Consider the following 26,784-nt stretch of genomic DNA (forward strand, 5'->3'; position numbering starts at 1 on the left):
CGATGCTGAGGATTTACAAAGGGAAGACAGAATGGGACGTCCCAGAGCAAACAGCTCAGAGTTAAAGGTGAAGCTCACAGGAGGAGAGGCTTTCTCCCTAAGGAGGGTCCCCCACCCTGAACCTGGATTACTGAATTATAGGGTCAGGGGCGGAGTAGAGAAGGCCGGAAGGGGATGCCCTGGTGGGGGAGGGTCTTTCTCTGGCTGATATAAGTCTCCTTCACAAAGTTCTTCCTGCCCTCGCTCTTGGGCATCTATCAGACTTCACTCTCCTGCAGCTTCCAGCACCTCCCCAGGTCCTACAAAATCCCCAAGGCAGCAGAATGGCTGAGACAGTCCTGAGAGGTGGCAGCGCACATGCAGTTTTGCAAAAAGCCAGTTCTGAAAAGAGAAGTCACACCCGGCTTCGGACCGAAGTGGAAACCGTGCGCCTCAGACGGAGACTTGAACCCACTGGCTGGGGCACAGGCCAAAACCCAGCCTGGGACTTGAACACACCTGGTCTCAGGATTCATGAAGTTTGGGCTCCTGATGTCTCATGGCAGGAAGAATTCAGCGAGAGACAAAGGGATAGGTAAGAAGTGGGTTTATTTAGAGAGAAACTCAGTCCACAGACAGTGAGGGCCGTGGAGAAGGTGACTGTGGCCCCAGGGGACGGGGTTGTGGTATTTATAGAGGTGGGTAATTTCACAGGCTAATCAGTGGGAGGAACAGGCCAGCTATTTTGGGGAAGGGGTGGGGACTTCCAGGAAGGGCCACCGCCCACTTGGTGACCTTCTGTGGTTAGCTCTGAAACTGTCATGGCGCCCCTGGGTGTGTCACGTAGCCCTGTGTTACAGTGAGCGTGCACGGAGGCGCAAGAGCTGGTGGACGCCAACTGGTCTGCCATCTTGGGCCCATCTGGTTCTCATCAGTTGATGTCCTGTCCTCGGGCTGTGTCATTCTTCTAAAGGTTGTGCCCTGCCCCCTTCTCTCCTGTTTCAAACTGACAGCTCAGTTCATTCCTCACGAGGGCCGTTTTTAGAAACAGCCTCAAGCTCCTGGGGGCCTCTGACCTTGCAGGGGTGACCGCTGATCTCAGATTCTAAGTCACTGCCTAGAACTCTCAGAGCAGCAGGGACTCACCTCAAAATTAAATTAAGGGCAGAGAAGGCACCAAAGGAGGAAGAAGAGAACTGTGCATAGTTAACAGGTTACAAGGTAACTTACAGAAGCAAACATATTTACAAAGTACTGTCACCTAAACCCCTACGTTCATTGCAGCATTATTTACAGCAATCAAGATAGGGAGGCAACCTGAGTGTCCACTGACAGACTAAAGAAGAGGCGGTGCATACACACAGGGGAATACTACTCAGCCACAAAAAAGAATGAAATCGTACCATGTGCAGCCACATGGATGGGTATTATACTGAGTGAAGTAAGTCAGACAGAAAAAGACAATTACTGTAGGGTTTCACTTATATGTGGATTGCAAAACAGAAAACAAACGAACCAAGACAACGAAGTAGAGAACAAACATGCTGCTGCCCGTGGGGAGAAGGAATGAGGGAACGGGCAGAGAAATTAACAGGGACATAGTCCCAGTTTCAAAATAAATGAGTCATGGGAATGAAATGCACAGCGTGAACACTACAGTCACTGATTCTGCAGAACCTCTGCATGGTGGCAGACGACCGCTGAGATGGTATCTGGGCATGTACAGAAGCAGCCAGTCGCTGCCTTGTGCACCAAGAAATAACAGTCTTGTAGGTGAATCACGAACCCGCGCAGGAAAGCCTTTCCACTTCTTGTTTGTAGAAAATAGGCTTCACTCGGCCCCAGGACCTTCCCCGAGTCCTGAACGTGTCACTGTTAGTCACTCAGTCGTATCTGACTCTTTGCGACCCCATGGCCTACAGCTCACCAGGCTCCTCTGTCCACGGAATTCTCCAGGGAAGAATGCTGGAGTGGGTATCCATTCCCTTCTCCAGGGGATCGTCCCAACACAGGGCTCGAACCTGGGTCTCCTGAATTGCAGGCAGATTCTTTACCGTCTGACGCACCAGGGAAGCCCCTAAGTTCTGAAGTCAGATTCAAATAGCTGCTAATCAGGGAAGCAGGGGACCTGCATGGACCATAGATTGAAAAAGAAATGAACAGGGCCCTCCCTGGCGGTCAAGTGGTTAGGACTCGAGGCTCACACTGGAGGGGTTCCATCCCTGGTGGGAAACTAAGAGCCGCAAGCCTCAAAGTGAGGCCAAACAGAAGACAATGGCTGACGACTAAACCACAGCTCTCAGCCTCCCCTTCCACCTGCGCAGCACACAAGTCCTTTGCCAGGTTCAAAGGGAGGAAAAGGACCAGGATTCCAATCCCCACCCCCTCAACAGCTGCCTTCCCTCTTCCCGGCAAAGCCGGCCCAGGCCTTGAAGGACACTCTTGGCAAACTCCCCTCTCCCACCAGCCCTTGACGAGAAGGCTCTCGACGGGAGGATGTTGACTCCGCCACTCACTAACTCTGTGCCAGTTGTTTGACCTTGAGCCCTCACCTGTGGACCAAGTGCAGCCTCGGGTCGTAGCAGGAACCGAATGGGGCGACGCCCGGGGCCTGCGCCTGGCAAGCACTCGGGACAGGCTAGTTACTATCATGGCAGGTGCTGGTCGGGCACGCGCGGTCCACACAGATTCCCCGGGGACTGCCCCGGGTCTGCTCTCCTCCACAGTTCTCTCTTAGACTGCTCAACATGCAGAGGAGCCAATGCATATGGACAATTCAAACGTATACTGTTTCTAAAAACAAAAACCACAGCTAACCTATCTCCAGTTGCTGTTGCTGTTTAGTCGCTCAGCATAGCGGACTCTTTGGGACCCCGTGGACTGTAGCCCACCAGGCTCCTCTGTCCATGGGATTCTCCAGGCAAGAACACTGGAGCAGGCAGACATTCCTTTGACCAGGGGGTCTTCCCCATCCCGGGACTGAACCCGAGTCTCCTGCATCGGCATGCAGATTCCTTACCCCTGAGCCACCAGTGAAGCCCATGTATTTATACTGTGGGCTGTGTGCTCACTCAGCGTGTCTGACTCTTTGCGATCCCACGGACTGTAGCCTGCCAGGCTCCTCTGTCCATGGGATTCTCCAGGCAAGAATACTGGAGTGGGCGGCCCTGCCCTTCTCCAGGGGATCTTCCCAACCCAGGGATCGAACTGAGGTCTCCTGCATTGCAGGCAGATTCTTTACCAGCTGAGCCACCATTTTACATGTACATATCTATTCTTTTTTTGGTAAATTTTACTGAAGTAGAGATGATTTACAAGGTTCTATTAATTTCTGCTGTAAACAGCGACTCAGTTACACATGCTCTTCTTCATGTTCTTTCCCACGACAGTCTCTCACAGGACACCGAAGGCAGTTCCTTGTGCCCTGCAGCAGGGCCCGGTGTATCCACTAACCCCCATTCCTCACCTTCCTTTCTCAGATTCTTTCCCATTATAGGTTATTACAAGATACTGACTAATTCTCTGTGCCATACGGTAGGTCCTCCTCATTTGCCTGTTTTACATGCAGTGGTGTCTATCTGCTAACCCCAAACTCCTAATCCACCCCTCCTCACCTTTCCCCTTTCACAACCCTGTTTCTTTTCTACATCTGTGAATCTGTTCCTGTTTTGTAAACAGGTTCAATTTTTTCAGACCCCACATATAAGCGACATCACACGGTATTTGTCTTTTTCTGACTCACTTCACTTAGCAAGTTCATCTCGAAGTCCATCCTCGTTGCTGCAAATGGCATCATCTCACGCCTTCATATATTCATTTACTTTAGGCCATGCCCCTCGGCCTGTGGGATCATGGTTCCGTGACCGGGAATCAACTCTCGCCCCTTGCAGTGGGAGTGAGGGGTCTTAACCACTGACCTGCCGGGAAGCCCTGATATTTCATTCTTTCTCACGGAGGCCACCTCGTCTGTAGTAACGGGTTGCCACCATCCTAGGAAACGAGCCCACAAATAAAAGGAAGATAATAGGAGAGAGAGTTTCTCAAGTCCCCCTTGGCCCCTGTTTGGCAATAAGCGCTCCTTCTGAGAGTCACGGTTCCCCACAAGCGGCCAGCAGGCAGGCAGGGAGAAGCCCGCAGTGAATCAACCCTGGCCTCACAGGAAGCGCGCTTTCCTGTCAACAGAGTGCAGAGTGAAAAGCTGTCGACACAGGCCCGAGGGCCGGTCACAAGGCTGCAACAGCCGGGAGGGAGGGAGGAGAGGCCCCCACGTGCGGCGCCTCTGGTCCCCGAGAGGCCCCTTCCGCTGGGGCTGAGCACGCAGGTGGGGACGGCTCATGAGGAGAGCCCGGGGCCTCACAAATCTCGGTTTAAATAATGGGCCACATACTTCCCTACAAACCCACTCGACATGGAAAGCAGAAGTCCTTGAGCATTAGGCAACCCAGTTCCCGTTGAGGCTCTGGTCAATGCTACAGATTAACTCTCTCCCCGGGGAGAAAAAAAAAAATCTGACAAGAAAAATCTGGGGTGACATTTCAAAGCACCTGGGCCTCCTGAAGCCCAATTACTGACAAACAAATATTTATGAACTGTCTACTAGGCTCCAGGCATGGAGCAGGAACACAGGGCGGGGGACAGGCAGGCATTTTCTTCCTGAAGCCCAGAGCTAGACGGGCTCTGTGTAGTCTGCTGTGGCTGCCGTAACAGATGACCACAAACTGGGTGGCCTGCGACAACAGAAACTGACTCTCACAATTGGGAGGCAAGAAGCCTGAAGTCAAGGTGGTGGCAGGGTTGGTTCCCTCTGCAGGTCCATCAGGAGAGCCCACCCCAGGCCTCCCCCGGTTTCCGAGGGTTGCCTGGCAACCCTTGTGGGTGCATCACTCCATCCTCTGCCTCCATCCTCACTTCACCTTCTCTTCTGTGTCCCTGTGTCTTCTCCTCATCCTATAAGGACACCAGCGGTTGGGTTTAGGACCACTCTAAATCAAGTAAAGATATCACAGAGATCTTCAACTAATGACATTTGCAAAGACCCTATTTCCAAATATGGTCACATTCTGAGGCTCTGGGCAGACGTGAATTTGGGGCTGATGCTTCTGAACCCAACACAGGTGGTCAGATGGTTAAGCAGTCACCACGGAGAGCAGCAGAGATGATGACAGGGCACACACAAGACAGCCAAGGAAGCCATCCTGAGGCCCTCACGTGCACCTGGGAGCCAGGTGGTGAGTGGAAACTAAACAGGAGAGGAGAGTGGACTGGACCATAAAGTTGGACTATACAGAAGGCTGAGCACTGAGGAACCGATGCTCTCGAACTGTGGTGCTGGAAAAGACTCTTGAGAGTCCCTTGGACTGCAAGGAGATCCAACCAGTCCATCCTAAAGGAAATCAACCCTGAATATTCATTGGAAGGACTGATGCTGAAGCTGAAACTCCAATACTTTTGGCCACCTGATGTGAAGAGCCGACTCATTGGAAAAGACCCTGATGCTGGGAAAGAGGGCAGGAGAAGGGGACAACAGAGGATAAGATTGTGGGATGGCATTACTGACTCAGTGGACATGAGTTTGAGCAAACTCCTGGGGATAGTGAAGGACAGGGAAGCCTGGGGTGCTGCAGTCCATGGGGTCGCAGAGTTGGACACGACTTAGTGACTGAATAAAAACAGACAAGTGGAAAGTGTATCAAGAAAAACTAACCACTATCTATAAAATGGATAACCAACAAGGACCTACTGTGTCATGCAGGGAACTCTGCTCAGTACCCTGTAATGACCCGCATGGGAAAAGAATCTGGAAAAGAATGGCTGTGTGTGCACGTATAACTGAATCACTTCACTACATACCTGAAACGATCATACTGTAAATCAACCACACTCTAACACAAAATAAAAGATATATTAAAAAAAGAGTTGGGCAAGACTGAGCGACGAACCACCACCACAACAAAAGAACTCATGACACAGATGAGGCTTAAACAGAGGGGGAAAGCAGCTGCAGCCATGAGGGGACCACGGCTGGTCCAGAAGGAGGGGCCTGTGGAGGACCAGGCAGGGGATGGGCTGGGCTGTACACTGCTCCTTGGAGTTCAGATCTTATCCTCAGGGTTACCAAATGCCTTTGAGAGGCTGGAAACAGGGAAATGTTTCTTGAAACTTCCTCTTGGCCGAGGAGAGGAGGATGGATGAGAGTGAGCGACACCAGATGCAGGGACCGCAGGGTCCCTATCTCAGGAGAAAGCTCTAAGCGTGAGGATGCTTGTGGGTGAAGCTCCAGAGAAGCCCGTGAGCTGTCCCAACAAGCTGGCAGGGGTGATTCCCCACTGGAGGAACTTAACCCTGACAAATGGGATCTGGCCAGTCAGAGCGACCCCTACCCAATAAGGAAAACCCAAAGTCTGGAAGCCCTACAGTTTTTCTCCGTCTCACTTTCAAAGAGGGGAAAGCTGCATTGGAGCAAAAAATTTATAAACACTTGGACTGATTCAGATATATACCCCTCTTCCCTTCTGCAGTCTTCAGAGTTTTGTGTGCCATAAATGGACCATAAATCCTGTCAGCTCACAATTAAGTCCTTTGGCCTTTGTATGCCCCACTGACTTTCAGTCACTCTCCAAAGGTCACCTCCCTTAAACTTCCAGGCTGAGGTCCACATCCTCCCCACAGATTCCAAAAACTCCTGATTCAAGCTCATGGACTAGACTGTAATCTGTACTTTGCTTTCAACCTGTCTCCACTAAGAGACCTTGAAGGCAAGGATTTTTATCTTGTTCACCTTTGTGTTTCCACTTCCTAATACACACACACACAGTTAGTGTTATCAGAATCCCTGAGCTGTGAGGACTCACTGTTCTCAAGGCTGGGGCCCTGAGTTTGATCTCTGATCAGGGAACTAAGATCACAAAAGGTTGAGGAGCACAGCCCAAAAAAAAAAGTGTTATTGGATAGATGCATGCATGGATGGATGAATGGGTACATGGATAGATAGATGGATGAAGGGGTGGATGGATGGATGGATGAATAGATGGATGGATGGATAAAGGGGTGGATGAATGGACAGATGAAGGGATGGATGGACGGATGGATAGATGGATGAATGGCTAGATGGATGGATGGATGCATGCATGCATGGATGGATGGATAGATGGATGACTGGCTGGCTGGCTGGCTGGATGAATGGATGGATGGATAAAGGGGTGGATGAATGGATAGATGAAGGGATGGAGGGATGGATGGATGGACGGATGGATAGATGAATGGATAGATGGGTGGATGGATGGATAGATGGATGGATGGATGGATGGATTTCTTCATGATGCTGTACTGGCTGAAAAACCAATTCATCAGTCAATTAATTAAATCAACACGGACCCATCAATTGCTCTCTAAGTGTTTTTACACAGCCCCCTTCCCCCAGGGAGTCGGGGCAGGACCCCCAGAGACGCTGGCCTGGCAGCCCCACTCTCACCTCATTCCTTCTGCAGCCATCTTGTCCAGGTTGGCGGTGTCCTTCGTGCCTGCCCAGTTAGCTCCCAGGTCACCCCACCCCATGTCATCCGCCAGAATGATCACGAAATTCGGTTTCTGTCCTCTTGTTTCCCCACTGAAGCTAAAATCCACGAGAGGATAAAGACATCCCAGGAAACTCAGCCCCACCAACAAGACCTTTAGGGAAAGCCAGGCCATGGTGATCGGGGAGGATTCTGTCTGTGAAGTGACACGGTGGTGGAGTTTGCCGGAAGACACCGGGGTGATGGGGACGCCTATCGGGGTGTTGGGGGCTACAGAAACGAGGCCCCCACCTGGAACCCTAATTCAAGTCAGGAGACTCCAGCCCAGCTCCGGGAGGGGGCAGGCAGCGTGCGGCAGTCAGACCGCAGTGTCAGCAGCTGCTCTTGGCCACTTGGAAAACGAGCCCTCAGTTCAGGGTGGTGTGAGCCGGAGCAAGGCCGTGCAGCTGTTCGGGGCTCCAGCTGGCGAGTGCGGGATAAATGCTCACATCTGTGGAACACCTGGACGGTCCAGAAGCCACAGTCCTGCCCAGTCGAGTTTCTGAGTTCCAGATGGTGGAAGGCTTCGTGTGTCTGTAAGGTTTCCTGAAAGAACAGAAATTGACAAGAAAACAGAGTTAAAACTGCCAGTGCAGCTGTGTTTTACTCAGTAGCTTAGGAAATAATCACTTTCCCATGCCAACACATGTTTTCCTTCTTATTCGAGTATTGAATGGGTTCATCAGTTTCTCCACCTGAGAATTAGTGAGGCTAATAATATTTGCAATAGGCCGATGATTACAGGGCTGGAATCAACATTAGGGGTGATGTCTGAACCCGCTCACCGTATGGGGGGGAATATTCTGAGGCCCCCACGTTCCAGATCGGGGGGCAGGAGCCAGCACCCCACTCTGTGAAACACCAGTGCTCCCCGACTCCCGCCCCATCATGTTTCCCTGACTCACGAGAAACCAAGTGCAAACGTGTCAAACCCATCAGGGACTCTAGAAGAAGGGGTGAGACCCTTACTACCGAGACGTGCTTGTTCCTAACAGTCAGGCTGTAAATTAGCATTCTATACAACAGCAGCTTTGTTTTGGATTTTTGGCCGCACCTTCGTTCTCCTACCAGGGATAGAACGAGAGCACCGACTCCTGACCACGTGGACGTTATTGGCATTTATTTGGAATTCCCAAATAAAAGAGCAGTCTGTACTTTTTTTTTTTTTTTTTTGGTTGCGTTGTGCAGCGTGCAGGACTGCAGTACCCAGACCAGGGGTCAGACCCAGGCCCCTTCAGTGGCAGCTCGGAGTCTGAACCACTGGCCCGCCAGGGCAGTCCCTCTGTATGAAGTTCTTGATGAAAAGCTGGGGGGAAAGGGAAGGAAAATAATTAAGTTAATGGTTGGATCTGGGTGGACAGTCCAGGGAGCTTACTGTAGAACTCATTCCACTTTGCTGTACATTTGAAATGTTTCATAATAAAATGTTAGGAAAAAAAATGTCCAAAATGTGTTTAATGGAAATGTGTCCCTTTACATCTTGACAATGTAATTTGTAAAAAGAAAATCTTAAGTCAACCAGTGCTTCTCACATTTTGATGCACATACAAATCAACTGGAGAGTTTATTAAAGTGCAGGTTCATTAGGTGAGGCTGGTATCTGGAAACTGTATTTCCAGTGTAGTCTTTGGATCACATTTTGAGTAGCAAGTTGCTTAAGGGAAAAAAAAAATCAAGGACTTCCTTGGTGGTCCAGTGGTTAAGAATCCAGCTGCCAATGCAGGGAATACGGGTTCGATCCCTGGCCGATGAAGATCTCACATGGTGTGGGGCAACTATGCCCGTGAGCCACAGCCACTGAGCCACGGGCTGCAACTACGGAAGCCCGTGAGCCAAGAGCCCGTGCTCCACAGCAAGGGAAGCAACTGCAAGAAGACGCGGCACTCCGCAACTGGAGAGCAGCCCCCGCTCCCCACAACTAGAGAAAGCCCGCCCGCAGCAAAAGGCCCAGCACAGCCACAACACAACGACCCAAATGATTCAAAACAAGCAAAGGGAAGGGTGTTGGTCACCCAGTCACGTCTGATTCTTTGCTAGCCCACGAACTGTAGCTGGCCAGGCTCCTCTGTCCATGTAATTCTCCAGGCAAGAGTCCTGGAGTGGGTTGCCATGCCCTTCTCTAGGGGATCTTCCCGACCCAGGTCTCCTGCACTGCAAGCGGATTCTTTACCATCTGAGCCACCAGGCAAGCCACAAACAAACAAACAAAAAATTAAGATTCTGGTCCTAGAAAAAAACAAACCTAACTGTAGGTGATTAACATAACTAGAGATGATTCAGCTTCAGTGGAAAAACACAAGAGCAATGAATCAGGTTGAGTTTTGAGAGACAGAAATGGAAGGTTATGCTTTCAACTGCAGGCTGCAAATGGAAACAGAATAAAACCATATTACCCCTAGTTCACCTAAAAGCCCTAAATTGACTAGGTTGGTAAGGAGACATAGACTTGAAATTCTGGATCAGATTTTAAACGTCTCTATGGAACACCCAACCTATTAAAGGGGAACCAAGTTATAACAAATAAAGATGCTACTAGGGCTGGGACTTCCCAGGTGGCACTAGTGGAAAAGAACCTGCCTGCCAGCGCAGGAGACGGAAGAGAGTGGGTTCGATCCCTGAATCAGGAAGGTCCCCTGGAGGAGGGTGGGGCAGCCCACTCCAGTGTTCTTGCCTGGAGAATCCCATGGACAGAGGAGCCTGGCGGGCTCCAGTCCAGGGGGTCGCAGAGAGTCAGACAGGACTGAGCGACTCAGCACAGCACAGTCCAGGGCTGGGGTGTAGAGAGATGCCATCTGTGTCCCTGCCTCTGGGGAAGGAATGAACAGCGAACAGATCCAGCCAGCCAACCCAAAGGCCAACCGGCTGGATGGGAGTGGCTGGAGGTATGTAAGTTCTGGAAGATCCAGATAAACTCAGAAGGAGAGGCAGATATGCACTTCATCAAAATAAAAGGAATTCCAAGTCAACAGTCATGGTCATCTGGAGGGCAATGAATCAATTGTTCAGAAATGCAAATTCCTCTGTTTTCCAAAAGGAAAGTTAATATTTCAAACTCAATTAGATTCAACTGATATTTGTTGATCTTGAGGCCCCAAAGACTTCTCCCTTTCTAGAAGAAAAAGCCTTTGCACACAGAGGGAGCCTACAAACACTTGTTGACTTGTCTCACTGTACTGGCTTCTGACCATGAGCAACAGTCAGAGGAAGCTTTTCTTCTTAAAGCCACTTAGCTTGGAACCCTAGAGCCTCTGGTTCTTCATCCATAATCCATTTCAGAATGACCCAACACGAAACCTTCCAGGGAGTGGGGGAAAACCACTGAAGAAGGAAGTTAAAATTAAGGTGGGAACAGAAATAAACAGATTGTCTTTCTTAAGAATTCTATGATAAAACATTCCTCTGAGGTTTTTCAAAGAGGGTCATTAGTCCTTACAATTTTTATAGAATGGAAATAAGCTAATTTAGCCAGTACACCATCCTTCTCCTCCACGCCCACACCTCCAGGGAGACATTTAATACTTTCCCCCACTTATTGTTTTTAACTAAAGGGAAAAAGCAAGTCAGACGTTCAAAGATTGGTCTCCAAGCCACAAACCTTGATTAAGATCCAGGCTGACATTATGGAAAACAGTATGGAGGTTCCTCAGGACATTAAAAATAGAACGGCCAGACAATCCCACAATCCTGCTTCTCAGGGTATATCCAGAGGAGATGAGATTAAGATCTTGAAGAAATACCTGCACACCCGTGTTCACTGCTGCATTATTCACCAAGTGTCCAGTAACGGGTGAACCGGTAAAGAAAATGTGCCGTCTATCTCACACACACACACAATGGAATTAGTGGACCCTAAGAAAAGAAGGAAATTCTTCTGCATTTATAACAACCTGGATGAACCTGGAGGATGTTCTGCAAAATGAAATAAGCCAGGCACAGAAAGATAAATATCTCTTGATCTCACATAGTGATCTCACTTCTACGTGGAATCTAACAAAGCAGAACACACAGAAGCAGAGAGGGGATGGTGGTTGCCAGGGGCCAGGGGGTGGGGGAAGGGAGTGTGTACAAACATTCAGTCATTTGGAATCAACCACGTCTGGGCATCTAATGTACAGCACGCTGAGCAGAGTTCACAAAACTACATGGCAAACTTCACATTCACTAGCAGCAGACCTTCAGTGTTTCTACCTCCAAAACAATTTTAAAGGTGACCATATGAGATGATGGATATGTTGATTAGCTTGACTGTGGTCATCACTTTATAATGTATGTATATATCAAAACAATACATTGTACAGACAACAAATACAGTTCTTGACAGTGGACATGAACTTGGGCAAACTCCAGGAGATGGTGAGGGACAGGGAAGCCTGGAGTGCTGCAGTCCATGGGGTAGAAGCGTCGGACATGACTCGGTGACTGAACAACAGGCAAGTAATCCAGTTTTCATCTGTCGGTTGTACTTCAGTAAAGTTGGGTTGTTATTGCTTTTTTAAATATCCAAGCTGAGGGACTTCCCTGGTGGTCCAGTGGTTGGGACTCTGTGCTTCCAATGCAGGGAGCACAGGTTCCATCCTGGTCAGTAAGCTCTAAGATCCTACAAGGCACATGTGTCTTAGTTGCTCAGTCGTGTCTGATTCTCTGCCACCCCATGAACTGTAGCCGGCCAGGCTCCTCTGTCCATGGGATTCTCCAGGCAAGAGTACTGCAGTGGGTTGCCATACCCTTCTCCTGACCCAGAGGTGGAACCTAAGTCTCCTGAATTGCAATCAGAGTCTTTACCATCTGAGCCACCAGGGAAGCCCCACAATGTGCATGGTAAGGCCAAAAATAAAATAAAAATTTAAAAACAAATATCCAGGCTGAGACTTTGAGCTCAGTGTCTTATCTGAGGTCACTTTCCCCAATTTTCTTTACACATCACACTTCCCATCTCAGAAGGGGGTGTGGTCACAGGCAAGGAGCACTCCCGGGGCTTAGGAAGAAAGGGGGAGGGACTCCCCTGGTGGTCCCGTGGTTAAGACCTGGCGCTTCCAACACAGGGGGCCCAAGTTCAGTCCCTGGTCAGAGAGTGACGATCCCATGTGCTGCTTGGTGTGGCCAAAAAAAAGGCAAAAAGGAGGTCTTTGGTAATAAAGCCATCACCGCTCCTTCCACTGGGTCAGAAGTTACCTGACCACCTTACTCAACAAACCCCTCCGAGGAAGGCCCATCTGTTCCATCAGAGAAGAACTCCCGGATGGCCCAGTGGTTAAGAGTCTGCCCTCCCAATGCAGAGGTGCAGGTAAGATCTCTGGTCAGTAACTAAGATCCCGAAAGCCTCCCTGCAGAGTCAAAGAAAGAAATAAAAGGTTATCTGGGATAGATCTTGCTGGGGAGAGCGCACCCTGCCCTTGTCCTTGGGCCGCAGGAGAGGGAATCTAGCTACTGATCAGTTTTGCCAGGGTCTGTGCTCTTCTCCCGGAGAAGGCAATGGCACCCCACTCCAGTACTCTTGCCTGGAAAATCCCATGGACAGAGGAGCCTGGTAGGCTGCAGTCCATGGGGTCACGAAGAGTCGGACATGAGTGAGCAACTTCACTTTCACTTTTCACTTTTCTGCACTGGAGAAGGAAATGGCAACCCACTCGAGTGTTCTTGCCTGGAGAATCCCAGGGAAGGGGTCGCACAGAGTCGGACACGGCTGAAGTGACTCAGCAGCAGTAGCAGTGCTCTTCTCCGCGAGCCCCGGTGTAAAGCAAGGCGCCGGGCCTGCTGACCCTGGTTCTCCTTGGTTCCGGGGCGGGGACTGATGGGGAAAGGTGCTCCTGACAAGGGGACGATGCAGTCTGCGGGCCAGGAGCGCTGAGAACCGGCGGAGGCGGCCACCTGAAGACGCGCCTTCAGTCCGCACGCCAGCGGGAGGCCCGTCACCTGACCCTGGCTCCCCGAGGGGGCCCCGGCCAAGCGGCCCACGAGAGGGCCTCGCAAACAGCTGAAACAACAAGACAGCCGGCGGCCCTCTCTGGCAGAGAGCTCTGTTGGTTTTCCAAAGACAAAGCTTCGGATGAGCCGAGGCCAAGAAAGACACAAGCCCGGGGCGGGGCGGGGGGCGCGATCTCTGGTTGCAGAGCCCTGGTCGGAACGCGGGCGGAGGGGGCGCTGGCTGCAGCCGCGAGTCACGCGGGGGGGTCCCGGGACACCAGCTGCCCACGTGTGTCCAAAATGATCCGACATCACCCATCGGGGGACGCGGACCGAGGGACGGTCTCGATCCGGGCGCTGTGCTACAGCAGGGAATGAAACACGGACCCCACTGTCCGCCTGGCACCCCCTGGTGGGGCGGGGGAGAGGGTGGGAAGACCCCCGGGGGCGAGTCAGGGAGAGCACGAACCCAGAGGGGGCCAGGAGCAGGCACGCGAGCGGCTGTGGGTTTCGGGAGGTCAGGGGCGGCCCCACCGAGGAGCGGGCCTTTCCAGCGGACCCGGGAGAGAAGCGAGCAGGACTCGCGGTTCTGGAAGGTTCTGCCAGGGAAGCACGCGGAGCACAGCGCAGGGCGGGGGCGGGTGAGCCCCGCGGAAGCAGCAGGGCCCCCCGGGCTGCCTGGCTGGGGCCGCGGCGCGGCGGGGAGAGGACGGGGTGAGGCTGCCAGGGGCCCAGGGCGCAGCGCTAAAGGCGGAGGCGTGCCCGCCAGCAAGCCCTGGCGAGAGCACCGCCTTCAGGTTTGCCTCGCCCTCCGCCAAGCCCAGAGCCGGCGAAGATGCAGCTGACTTGGCGGCCGGCGTCAGGTGGTTCCTCACCGCTGGGCGTGATGAACCTCCTCAGGGCTACTCCTTGGCCCTGAGACCCCAGCGTGTCACTCTGGGGCCGGCCCAACTCGGAAAGATTCCCTGAATGCCTCTGGTGGGCCGGGGCAGGGGGGGCTTGCCTGGTGCTCCAGTGGGACTCGGCTGGATCCCTGATGGGGAACCAAGGTCCCACCTCCCTCTGGGCAACTGAGCCTGCACGCTGCAAGCAGAGACCCAGTGCAGCCAAAATTAGAAGGAAAAAAAATGGAGTGTTTGAGGGGGGCGGGGCTTCGGTCTCAGTTCAACCGAGGATGCAAAGGAAAAGCTTTGTTTTCTGTTATGCATTTTTGTTTTACTGAGGTATCACTGACACACCCCTGTCTAAGTCTAAGGCGTGCAGCGTAAGGACTGGACAGACGTATACTGTGAAATGATGACCACAATAAATCTAGTTAACATCCCTCATCTCCTAGATACAAATAAGAGAGACAGAGAAGAAAAACAAATGGTTTTTCCCTTGTAACGAGAACTTTGAGAATCTTCTCTCCTAACAACTTGCAAATATCCCACTGGGCAGGGTTCCCTCCAGTCATGTGTCATCCGTCTCATCCCCACGACTCATTCATCTTCTAACCAGAACAAAGGAAATCTTTGAATACCTCCATCCAAAGTGGGAGAACAATTCCACTTCGAAGACTGAAAAAAAATTTTAAGGGACTTCCCCTGTGGTCCAGTGGTAAGACTCCACACTCCCAATGAACAGGGGAAAGGTTCAACCCCTAGTTGGGGAACTAAGATCTCAAATGCCACAACTAAGATTGAAGATCCCCAGTCCCAGTGCAGCCAAATAAATAAGTAAAAGTATTTTTTTTTAATTTAAGCTTGAAGACGTCTAGCCAGACCCTGTTGCTGGGAACATCAGCTTCTGTGACCCCAGCAATGCCAGGGCACAGATGACATCCTGCCTGGCTTTCGGCTGGAACCACCTGTTGGGATCGGCCCAGGAGGAAACCACGTGGTAGGAGCCAGTCTGGGAGAGCAGAGGTGACCTGAGGTCACACCTCTAAACACTCAGCAGGCTGCAGAAATTATATCTGGGTCCTTGAACACAGGTCAGAAAAACAGAGAGTAGATAGGCCTCTGAACAACATCCTTTCTCTAAAACTCCATCCTCCACTGGGAAGAAAAACCATGAGGGGGTAGGATCCAATGAAAGACTTTCATCAGGAGGGACAGGACATAAGTACGGAGGGCTGATTCACTCTGATGCACGGCAGAGACCAGCAAAATACTGTAAAGCAATCACCCCCTCATTAAAAATAAACTTTAAAAAATACTTTGTTAAAAAAAGAAAAGGGCTTACAGTCAGTTACCTCAAATCCACTCCCTTAAAGCCTCTTTGCCAAATGTTTAAGGACATTTTACAAAGCAATGTTTACCTATTACTTACCAAACTTCTTGTAATGGAACTTGTCAAACATACGAAAGTTGAGAAACTCACACATACCCACCCAACATCTAAACTCAACAGCCGTCAGCACAAGGCCACCCCCTCTCCCAGTTCCCTTCCCTCACTCACTCTCCACTTATACTGCATCATTTGCAAACAAATCTCAGACAACATGTAACCTCATCGACAATCATTTCTATATGCTCCTCTAAATTATAAGAACTGTTTTTTAATATACTTAAATTCTCAGTAAAGCCCCCCTTTAAAACATAACACAGTAGTTTGTGTTCACCATCGAAAACCCAGTGAATGTTGCAACGTCCTCAAAGTCTCACTATTGGTTCTGGGTTTGTCTACAGTTTGTTCTGGACTCCCCCAGAGGCTCGGCGGTAAAGAATCCGACTGCAATGCAGGAGCCACAGGAGGCTTGGGTTCGAGCCCTGGATGGGGAAGATCTCCTGGAGAAGGAAATAGCAACCCACTCCAGTGTTCTTGCCTGGAGAATCCCATGGACAGAGGAGCCTGGCAGGCTGCAGTCCAGGGGGTCGCAGAGAGTCAACACGACTGAAGTGACTTAGCACAAACAGTTTGTTCTAATCGTGATCCAAACAGAGTCCGTTCTGCACTGCACTGAACTCACGTGTCTCTTCTCATTTATATGTTTCTCCTCTCTCTTCCCTACAATGTATTTGTAAATAAATTTGGTTGTTTGTCCTGTAAAATTTCTGATCTGGCTGACTTTACCTCCATGGTATCCCTTAAAATGTTCCCTGGAACTCTGTTCTGTTAATCTGTAGATCTATAAGTGAGACTAAATTCAGGTGAGTTTTCAACTTATTTTCTTATTCTATTTATTAATATTTTATTAATTTATTGGCTGCACTGTGGGCCCTGTGGGATCTTAGTTCCCTGACCAGGGTTAGAACCTGAATCCCCTAGTTGGAAGTGGGGAGTCTCAGCCGATGGCCAGCAGGGACTCTCTCAGATGAGGTGTATTTTCGGCAGGAGCGGGGACAGGCCGACCTTATGCTTCTGTTTCCCCCAGTAAGGCTGGTCAAGGGAGTATGTATCAGAGTTCTATTTTTTCCTTGTGTCATTTTTGCATGAGAAGAGGGAAAACTTTCTCTTAAATGCTACTGGAAAAGATCCTGATAATGGGAAAGCTTGAAGGCAGGAGGAGAAGGGGACGACAGAGGATGAGATGGTTGGATGGCATCACCAACTCGATGGACATGAGTTTGGGCAAGCTCTGGGAGTTGGTGATGGACAGGGAGGCCTGGCGTGCTGCAGTCCATGGGGTCGCAAAGAGCCAGACAGAAATGAGCGACTGAACAACCACCACAGCAACAACTGTCTTTTCTATTTTTGTAGATTTATTTTCTCCCCAAATCTGCACCTCTGAAATGAAATATGTGAGATTTCACTATGGACTGAATGTTTGTGTCCTTTCAAAATTCTTCTATTGGTGGGACTTCCCTGGGAGTCCAGGGGCTAAGGTTCTAAGCCTGCCATGCAGGAGGCCCGGGTTCAATCCCTGGTCGGGGAACTAGATCCCACCTGCTGCAAATAAAATTAAAAAAAAAATAAAATCCCATGTTTCGCAACTAAGACCTTACGCAGTCATATAGATAACTTCACATATTGGCGCCTCTCCCCTCATTAGGACAAACTTGCAGAGCCGCCTCTGGGAGACAGTGCAGGTTAGATGAGGTCGCAGGGCACAGCCCTCCTGAAGGGATTCGTGCCCTTGCAGGAAGAGTCAGGAGAGAACTTGCTCTCCCTCTCACAGGTGGAGACACAGCGAGAAGGTGTGACGGCCAGAACCCTCCTCAAGAGCCAAGTCCACCTCGCTCTTAGACCTCCACCCTCCAGAACTGAGACAGACAGGGTTGTTTTCTCGGCTACCCAGTCCGCGGGGTTCACTCTGGCCGCCCACACCCACCCAGAGACTAAAGCTGTTTTATCTGAGAAGCTCTAAGGCTGAAGCCGGGCGGAAGTAAGGATAAGCCCAAAAGTTAGGGGAAAAAATAAATGCTCAATCCAGGGACTTCCCTGGCGGTCCAGGCGTAAAGACTCTACCTTCATTGCCATTTGCTGTTGCTCGGTCCCTCACTCCTGTCTGCCTCTCTGCGACCCCATGGACTGCAGCACGCCAGGCTCCTCTGCCCTTCGTCATCTCCCGGGGCTCACTGCCACAGGCCGGGGCTTCATCCCTGGTTGGGCAACCGAGATCCTGCAGACTGTGTGGTCCTGCCCCTCATTCCCGCCCCACCCCCTGCAAAGAAGGAAAAAAAAAAAGTTCATTCCAGTGAAGTAGTTACTTGGCAAATCTGCCTTCTGTAGAACTGACTTTTGGGATGTGTTGACATTGACTGACTTTGCAGAACATGTGTCCAGGCTCCAGAAGAGTCATTCCTTTGCCGTGTGACTTTGGATAAGTTGCTGAATCTCTCTGGACCTGTTTCCCAACTTGCCTGAAAAACAGGACCACAGAAAAGTCCCTCCACCCCAAACCCAACAGTGAGCATGAAATAACCCAACACAAGGGCTGGCTCCCAAGACGTGCTCAGAGATGTGGGCTGTCGTTCTCCCCTCCCCCAACTGTCTTGAAGATAAAGAGATAACAGACGTGAGAACACTCTGAAAAAAGCACTGTGCAAAGCCAAGGCATTACTGCAATGGCTGATAAGCAAAACGATTCAGAGAACAGATGGTGAAATCCAGAGTGCCTGCAGCCACCGGCCGAGTGCTTGTCCTGACTCTGCGCTGCTGGATTCTTTACCAGAAAAGGTAAAGGATACAAACACTATGCTTGCCACCAGGACACAGGGAAGAGTCGCCCTGATTGGCATCTTCAAAGCTCTGAGCCACGTCCTGGCCGCGCAGTCTTACGGCTGTCAGGGCCATCCTGGGAAAACCTAGAGGGTCTCTCTGCCCCCGGCAGCCTCTGGCGACAGCCAGCGTGGTCTCGGGAGCAGGCAGCCTACCAGCGCGTCAGAGCACCGGGAGGTGAAGTCAAGACGCAGAGGGCATGTGAGGGGAACTGACTCGCTGCTGATGCTGATGGAAAATGGGAGTTACATAATGCCATTTGCAGCGACACGGATGGACCTAGAGAGCGTCACAGCGAGTGAAGTCAACCAGAGAAGGACAAATGTCACATGATATCATTTATATATGGAATAATAAAAAAAAAGTACACCTGGGGCTTCCCAGGTGGTTCAGTGGTCAGGAATCTGCCTGCCAGCGCAGGGGACATGGGCTTGATCCCGGGTCCCGAAAGATCCCCTGTGCCGTGGAGGAGCTGAGCCTGGGAGCCAGGACGACCAAAGCGCCCGAGCGCCTGAGCTCCGCCCCAAGATGCTCCTGCTCGCTGCGACAGAGAGACCAGTGCAGCAGTGAGGCCCCAGCGCGGCCAAACCAAGTGAGCTTCATCAAGGGAACAAACGAACTCATCTGAGAAACAGAACTACTGACTGAGAAAACAAGCCCATGGTTAGCAGGGCTGGGGGAGACTGGGGCGGATGTGGGCACACTATTGTACGTAAGACGGGCTTCCCTGGGGGCTCAGCTGGTAAAGAATCTGCCTGCAAGGCAGGAGACCCTGGTTCGATCCCTGGGTCGGGAAGATCCGCTGGAGAAGGGACAGGCTACCCACTCCAGTGTTCTGGCCTGGAGAATGTCATGGACTGTATAGTCCCTGGGTCACAAAGAGTTGGACGCGATAGAGCAGCTCTCACCTTCACTTTTGTGTATAAAATAGACAATCTACAACGACCTACCATAGCGCACAGGAGACTACTCAATGCTCCATAATGACCTACGTGGGAAGAGAATCTAGGAGAGAGTGGATGCACGTCCACGTATAACTACCTGATTCACTGTGCTGAATGCCCGAAACTAACGCAACACTGTGAATCAATGATACTCCGATAAAAAACAGTTTTTTTAAAGTGGGAATTACATTCTAACATCAGAAACGCCCAAAAGGACTAACAGTCACTGACACAGAGCCAGATGCTCCCGAAGGAAGCGGCCCTAACTCTAAGATGGGAACCCCGCGAGGGCACTGCCCAGTCTGGTCACCCAGCCCAGAGTGGGTTCAACCCATGTTTGCCAGACAGAATGCCTCTGTCTAAACCGAGCTACAACCTAGCCCCGCTTCCACCCCGAAAGCTCAGCTTCACCTCAACACTTCCCTAAACCCAGATGACCTTCCCCGGCCTGGAGACTCTCACTTGCATAAGCACCCTTGTTGCAGCGCCGCTTAAGGTGACAACCACATGTGTCCTCCCTCCTGAACTAAAGAGTAAACACTTCGAGAGGACGGACCACATCCTCTGAGGTGTGGTTTTGCGGCCTGGGAAACTACTGCATTTGCCAGTGTGCATGGGTGATGGGCAGAGGCTGTGCTGAGGGAGGAGCAGCGGGTGTGGCCGGGAGGACCGGTGGGTTCCCTGCACCTGCCCCGCCCCGGATCCTGACCCAGCATCAAACTCAACTGCGGCTGGCTGGCTCACTGCCCAGAGTCCACCTGCCAACACATGAGACACAGGTTCGATCCCTGGGTCAGGACGATCCCCTGGAGAAGGAGTGTTCTTGCCTGGAGAATCCCACGGACAGAGGAGCCTGGTGGGCTACAGTCCATGGGGTCAGAGAAGTTGGACATGACTTAGCAACTGACAAGAAGGAGGCCAGAGCCCTCCACCGACCTTCGCGCGGGGGCCGGGTCCCACCTGGCCTTGTGCCCTGCACGCAGTCCTGGAGCCCCCTCCCAGCTTCACTGTGTCATCCCGTCAACCTGCCTGCCAGTGCAGAGACGTTAGAGACCCAGACTCGATCCCTGGGTCAGGAAGATCCCCTGGATGAGGAGATGGCAACCCACTCCAGTACTCTTGCCTGGAAAATCTCACGGACAGAGGAACCTGGTGGGCTACAATCCATGGGGTGGCAAAGAGTCGGACATACTGAAGTGACTGACAGGCATGCATGCCAGTCATCTGGAAATGTGTGGATGCGCTGCTCCGACAGGGTTAAAACAGAAGCTTAAGACTGTATTGTTCCAGGGAGCAGCAGGACGGACTGCGTGTTTTGATGAGACAGGGAAAGCCAGCATCTCCCTTTAGGCAAGAACAGAGCAAGGGAACAGGTTTTCATTCCTCAGACTTGAGAACTTCAACGGTTATCCAAAGGAAGCCTGAGTTGATGGAGTGGTCCCACACCCAGCGCCTTCCAACAATTCCAGGGAGGTTGCATGACTCGCCACTGAGTCACAGAGTCTAATACGACAAGCGTTTGATCCTGAAAGTGATGTGATTAAAACCACTTTAATCAGAGAATTTTGGTTTTTGTTTTGTTCTGCTTTTAGGACTTTTGCAACAGGTTAGAGATCATGTATAGAGGCCTCCTTGGGCCAAAGTTCACTTTCTCTTTTTCTTTATAAGCGGCGAGAAGATGACAGAACTACAGGACCAGTGAACGACGGACACAAAGAACAAATATCAGTGTAGACAACCAAGTTAAAACTCAGCATGGATCCAGTGTGCCCAGTGATGCATCAACATCGCCCAGCGCACTAACCAAGCCTGAGACCGTTCGGACCCCAGAGGCCCCTGGTGCCCCAGGGGGAGGTGACCGCCTGTCCCCGAGTGCGGTGTGCTCTCCGTCCGCCCGTCCCTGCCTTCCGTCCTCTTCTCCGTCCTCCCCTCTGCCTTCAGGTCCTTGCAGGCTCTCTCCCACCTGTTCCAGCCTCACCCAGGTCCAGCCTCCTCAGCCCCCCAGCCAGGAGCCACGGCGTCAGCACCGCCCAAGCACAGCGCTGGACCGCCGGCCGCCACACGCTGAGTCAGTTACCCTAGCAACGCGGCACGGAGTTCCTCACACAGCGACCCGCTGCGGGAGGCACCATCATGATTATTACTATTCCCGTTCTTATTCCCCAAGCTTCTCTGGTGGCTCAGACGGTACAGAATCCGCCTGCAATGCAAGAGACCCAGGTTCAATCCCTGGGTCAGGAAGATCCCCTGGAGAAAGAAATGGCCACCCACTCCGGTCTTCTTGCCTGGGAAGTCCCGTGGTCAGAGGAGCCTGGCGGGCTAGAGCCAGGGCCCCAGAGTCAGACAGGACTGGACCGACTCAGCACGCAGGCACACATTATCCCCTCTCCAGGGATGAGCAGAGTGAGGTACAGAGAAGTTTAGTAGTTCACTCAAGGCGACACAGCTGTGAGGGCAGACCCAGGACTCCAGGCCGGGCCTTGGAGTCCACGTCCACACGCATCAGAGCATTAATAGCAGGGGTCCCCAACCTCTGCAATCTGATGCCTGATGATCTGAGATGGAGCTGCTATAATGGTAACAGAAATAAAGTGCACAATAAATGCAATGCACCTGAGTCATCCCCAACCATCCCTCCTCCCGGGTCCCTGGTGCCACAGAGGCTGGGGGCCCCTGGATCGACCCCCCAGGCACACAGCCCCCTGCCTGCTTCTCAGCCACTACAGGACGGGGCTTTTTCTTCTCCGGGGAGAACTCATCCCGGACAGCGGGAAATCCCATCTTTCTTGTCCTCATATTAACGTGCTTCTTATTCATTGGCCTGAAGATGTTTCTGATGGCGTATCCTCTGAAAGAATGTGGGAGGGGATGTCCCCGGCGGTCCAGTGGTTAGGACTCTGCTTTCACTGCCGAGGGCCTGGGCTCCATCCTTGGTCAGGGAACTAAGATCCCACCAAGGGTGTGGCATGGCCAAAAATCACAAAATAAACTAAAAAAATGTTGGGGGAAAAACAATAAACCCCTTCTGCATTAACTCAAGCTGCCCTAGCAAAATAGCATAGACTGTGTGCACGTGTGCAAGCTCACTCATGTCCGACTCCTTGTGACCCCGTGCACTGTAGCCCACCAGCCTCCGGGGTCCATGGGATTCTCCAGGCAAGAATACTGGAGTGGGTTGACGTTTCCTTCTCCAGGGGATCTTCCCGATTGAACCCGTGTCTCCTGCACTGGCAGGCGGGTTCCCTACCACTGAGCCGCCTGGGAAGCACAGGTGGCTTAAACTAGAAATGTGTCTCCTCCCGGCCCCCGGGCGGGAGGCCTGCGGTCAGGGGACTCAGAGGCCGTGAGGGCCATCCTCCTGGCCATCTCCTCACGGCAGCTCCCCGTGGCCTTTGCTCGGTGTCTGCTCAGACTTCTCTAACCCTTTCTTTCTCTCTTTGGCCATTCCCCTCTGCACGTGGGATCTTAGTTCTCAGACCACAGATTGAACCCATATCTCCTGCCTTGGAAGCGTGGAGTTTTAACCACTGGATCACCAGGGAAGTCCCTCTCTCTTCCTATAAAGCCACTAATTCTATCATTTGGGCCCTACTCTATGATCTAATCTAATGCTAATTCCTCTCAAAGGGTCCATTTCCAGACACTATAGCCTGGGATGGGGACCAGAGGGCGGGGCTTAGTCTGAAAGGGGAGGAGCGCAGACATTCAGCCCCAAACCCTCAGTTTTAAGGTACCTTCAGTGCTTCATCACAACTCTAAATAGGCACAAAAGGTCATTTCAACTGTATTTAATATTTTATCACCTAAACTATTAAACCACTCTTGTCATGTATCCAGTGTCATAGAAACACCACAGCATTGTGAAAACCACCTTTACTCATTCTTATTTATCTACTTATTTAAGGCCATGCCACATGGCTCACGGGATCTTAGTTCCCTGACCAGGGATTGAACCCGGCCCCAGCAGTGAAAGCGCCCAGTCCTAAACACTGGACCGCCAGGGAATTCCCACCATTATTCATTTAAAAATGACTTGGTTCTCGTTAGGTTGGAAATTTTCTTTCATTTCACTCTTTTTTTTTCCAAAACTGCATTTCTATCTCATCGTGATATACTTGTATGTTGGAAAGTAGTTAATTACCTTATCCTGTTTTGTGCTGTTTCTGCTAAGTCCCTTCGGTCGTGTCCAGCTCTTTGCGACCCCAGGGACCGCAGCCTTCCAGGCCCCTCTGTCCATAGGACTCTTAAGGCAAGAATACTGTGAGTGGGCTGCCATGCCCTTCTCCAGGGGATCTTCGTGACCCAGGCTCAAACCCTCATCTCTTGAGTCTCCTGCATTGAGAGTTCTTTACCACTCGCACCACCTGGGAAACCAGACTTTATATATAAATTGAAATTTGTTTATGCTTTGCTCCAAGTGAAAAAAAAAAAAAATCCCTTCTAGATTAAGCCACTGTCATTATCACTGTTAAGTCATTTATAATCAAACAACATATTATAAATTGTGACAGGTTATCATTAAGCACAAGTAACGTTCTTGGAAATGCATCTTTAACGAGATGCACTTGGGGGCCGGGCCATACTGACTTGCAGAGAGGAGTCTTCCCTGACAGAACATTTTGATCTTCCCCCAAGAGGTGTTTACAGCTGGGGCAGTGCACCCTGGTGAGACCTTGGCTCCGGTTAAGTGAGAGAAGGCCCACTGCGCGGGAATAAACACCCGGCCTGCACCACGGTGGGCTCTCACACAAATCAGCTTAGAAAAGAGCTGATGTTCAGAAAAGCGATCCCCCCACACCTCCACCTAGGAACATATTTTCCCCTTGGCAAATCTTCAGATTTTTCACAAAACATGCATTTCTGTTTGAAGATCACTCAGTTCAGTCGCTCAGTCGTGTCCAACTTTTTTTGACCCCATGGACTGCAGCACACCAGGTTTCCCTGTCCATCACCAACTCCCGAGGCTTACTCAAACTCATGTCCAAGTCGGTGATGCCATCCAACCATCTCATCCTCTGTCGTCCCCTTCTCCTCCCACCTTCAATCTTTCCCAGCATCAGGGTCTTTTCCAGTGAGTCAGCTCTTCGCATCAGGTGGTCAAAGTATTGGAGCTTCTGTTTCAGCATCGGTCCTTCCAATGAACATTCAGGACTGGTTTCCTTTAGGATGAACTGGTTGGATCTCCTTGCAGTCCAAGGGACTCTCAAGAGTCTTCTCCAACACCACAGTTCAAAAGCATCAATTCTTCGGCGCTCAGCTTTCTTTATCTTTCAACTCTCACATCCATACATGACTACTGGAAAGACCATAGCTTTGACTACATGGACCTTTGTCGACAAAGTAATGTCTCTGTTTTTTATTATGCTGTTTAGTTTGATCACTTGAAGGTCGCTGCCTTTCTTCAAACCATCAGGTGGGTCTGGGTTGGGGGACTCCTATAAACCTCAAGATAAACCCAGTACCTCTGCCTGGAAAATCAAGATTTCTAGAGGTTAAAGTCAGTGACGTTCTCTGCTGCCTGCAAAAGCAGATACTAAAAGTTTTAAAGGAAGAATTTGTGTCCATCGAGGGATTTCCCTGGTGGTCCAGTGGTTAAGAACCTGCCTTGCCACACAAGGGACATGGGTTTGACCCCTGGCTGGGGAGCTGAGACCCTGTGTGCAGCCGGGGAGCTAAGCCCACAGGCCACAACCAGAGAAAAGCCCACGCACTGCAACTAAGACCCAACACAACCAAAATAAGTAAGAAATAAGTGTTTTTAAAAATAAAATTTTAAAAAATCTTAAAAAAAAAAAAATTGTGTCCATGGAATACAAGTGGTTGGATCACGGGTGCCTGGGGCAGGCATGAAAGGGGGAGACGGGGCGGCAGGCGGGTCACCAAGGTCTCCCCACAAGCCCCCTCCAGATTTCCCCCTCTTCACTGGCTGCTCTGAAGACCCAGCCCTTAAAGCAGGCCTGCGCCTCCCTGAGCTCCAGACAAGATTCCTTTCAGTCTACTTACCCCAAGTTGAGGTTCTCACGGGCTGGTAAATGCAGAGAGCTTATTTGCAAGCCAGGGTCATATCTGCCTAGCAACCCAACGTGAAGACTAGAAGGACTCGGCCTTTGGCTGGGACCAGGCAGGCCAAGTGAGCACAAAGGAATCTGTTCTCATGCAAATAAATCAAAGCCAGAGGGTAGAAAAGAGCCCTGCGGACCGCTCTCTGGAGCCAGCACGCTTCCAGAGGTGCTGCGGGACCGCCTAAGGGCCTCATGATAGCCTCGCGCCTGCAAGTGAAGGCCGGGGCTCTGATGCCTCCGGGTTGCAACATACACAACAGGAGGGGCGGAGGGGGCGCTGAACTCGGAATTTAATTTCCTGATTTTTCTGGTTCTGCACTTCAGATTCCAAAGGTCCTTCTGTTCAGGTTCAGAACTAAACAGAGTTAGTTTTGTTTGGGGGCGGTTGGTAGGGTAATTGATTCACATGGTAATACAGTGCTTTCCCTAGAGAAGAGAAAAAAAAGCAGGGTTTCCACCTTTGGTCTCACTAGGATCCAGGGAACAAGGTGAAACCAGCCTCTAACCAGGGTGGGCAAAGGTCACAGGTTTGTGGCTGGCAATACTGGACAGAGGTTGGGTTCTAAGACACCCCGCTTCTGTTCAAACACAGGTGGCAAATGTCATACCTGATGAGCTTTCGTTGCAAGAACGCCAGCGAATCTGCACCTTGGCAGAATCCCTCTCGCGCTCTGTGCCTCAACCTTCTCATCTGTACAATGGGGACAAGTGTCAACTGCAGAAGGCTAGTGACAGGCTTCCCAGGCGGCGCTGGCGGTAAAACATTAGACTGCCATGCAGGAGACTCGACAGACTCTGGTTCCGTCCCCGGGTCGGGAAGATCCCCTGAAGGAGGGCACAGCAAACCACTCCAACATTCAGAGCCTGGCGGGCTACAGTCCATGGTGTCACCAAGAGTCCGTCACGACTGAGCACACAGACAGATGGGCATAAAGTCAGATCACACGAATGGCACCCGATACAGGGAACAGCAAAAGTGAAAAAAAAAACGACTAATAGGTGGTGGTGTTCCGTCATTAAGTCGTGTCCAGCTTTTTGCGACCCCATGGACCGCAGCACGCCAGGCTCTTCCGTCCATCACCACCTCCCAGAGTTTGCTCAAGTCATGCCCAGTGAGGCGGCGGCGCCACCCAACCGTCCCATCTTGGGCCGTCCTCTTCTCCTCTTGCCACTGATACGTGTAATTAATACTGATAA

General features: G+C 51.2%; 1 protein-coding gene across 12 annotated transcripts in view; it reads right to left on the bottom strand.

Moving 5' to 3' along the window:
* The window catches only part of ARSG (arylsulfatase G), a 100,865-nt gene that overhangs the window by 45,142 nt on the left and 28,939 nt on the right, over positions 1–26,784 (bottom strand). For 10 of the 12 annotated variants that reach the window (XM_061145015.1, XM_061145011.1, XM_061145006.1 and 7 more), the window contains exon 2: positions 7,451–8,078. In XM_061145015.1, the coding sequence (XP_061000998.1) occupies positions 7,451–7,668 (218 nt within the window). In that variant the 5' untranslated portion in view covers positions 7,669–8,078. Of the gene's footprint in view, positions 1–7,450; positions 8,079–17,828; positions 18,003–26,784 lie in introns of those variants that run through there. The other 2 variants (XM_061145010.1, XM_061145019.1) reach the window with 2 other exon arrangements.

The sequence above is a fragment of the Dama dama genome, chromosome 5, assembly GCF_033118175.1.
Source record: "Dama dama isolate Ldn47 chromosome 5, ASM3311817v1, whole genome shotgun sequence".
NCBI classification, from domain to species: domain Eukaryota; kingdom Metazoa; phylum Chordata; class Mammalia; order Artiodactyla; family Cervidae; genus Dama; species Dama dama.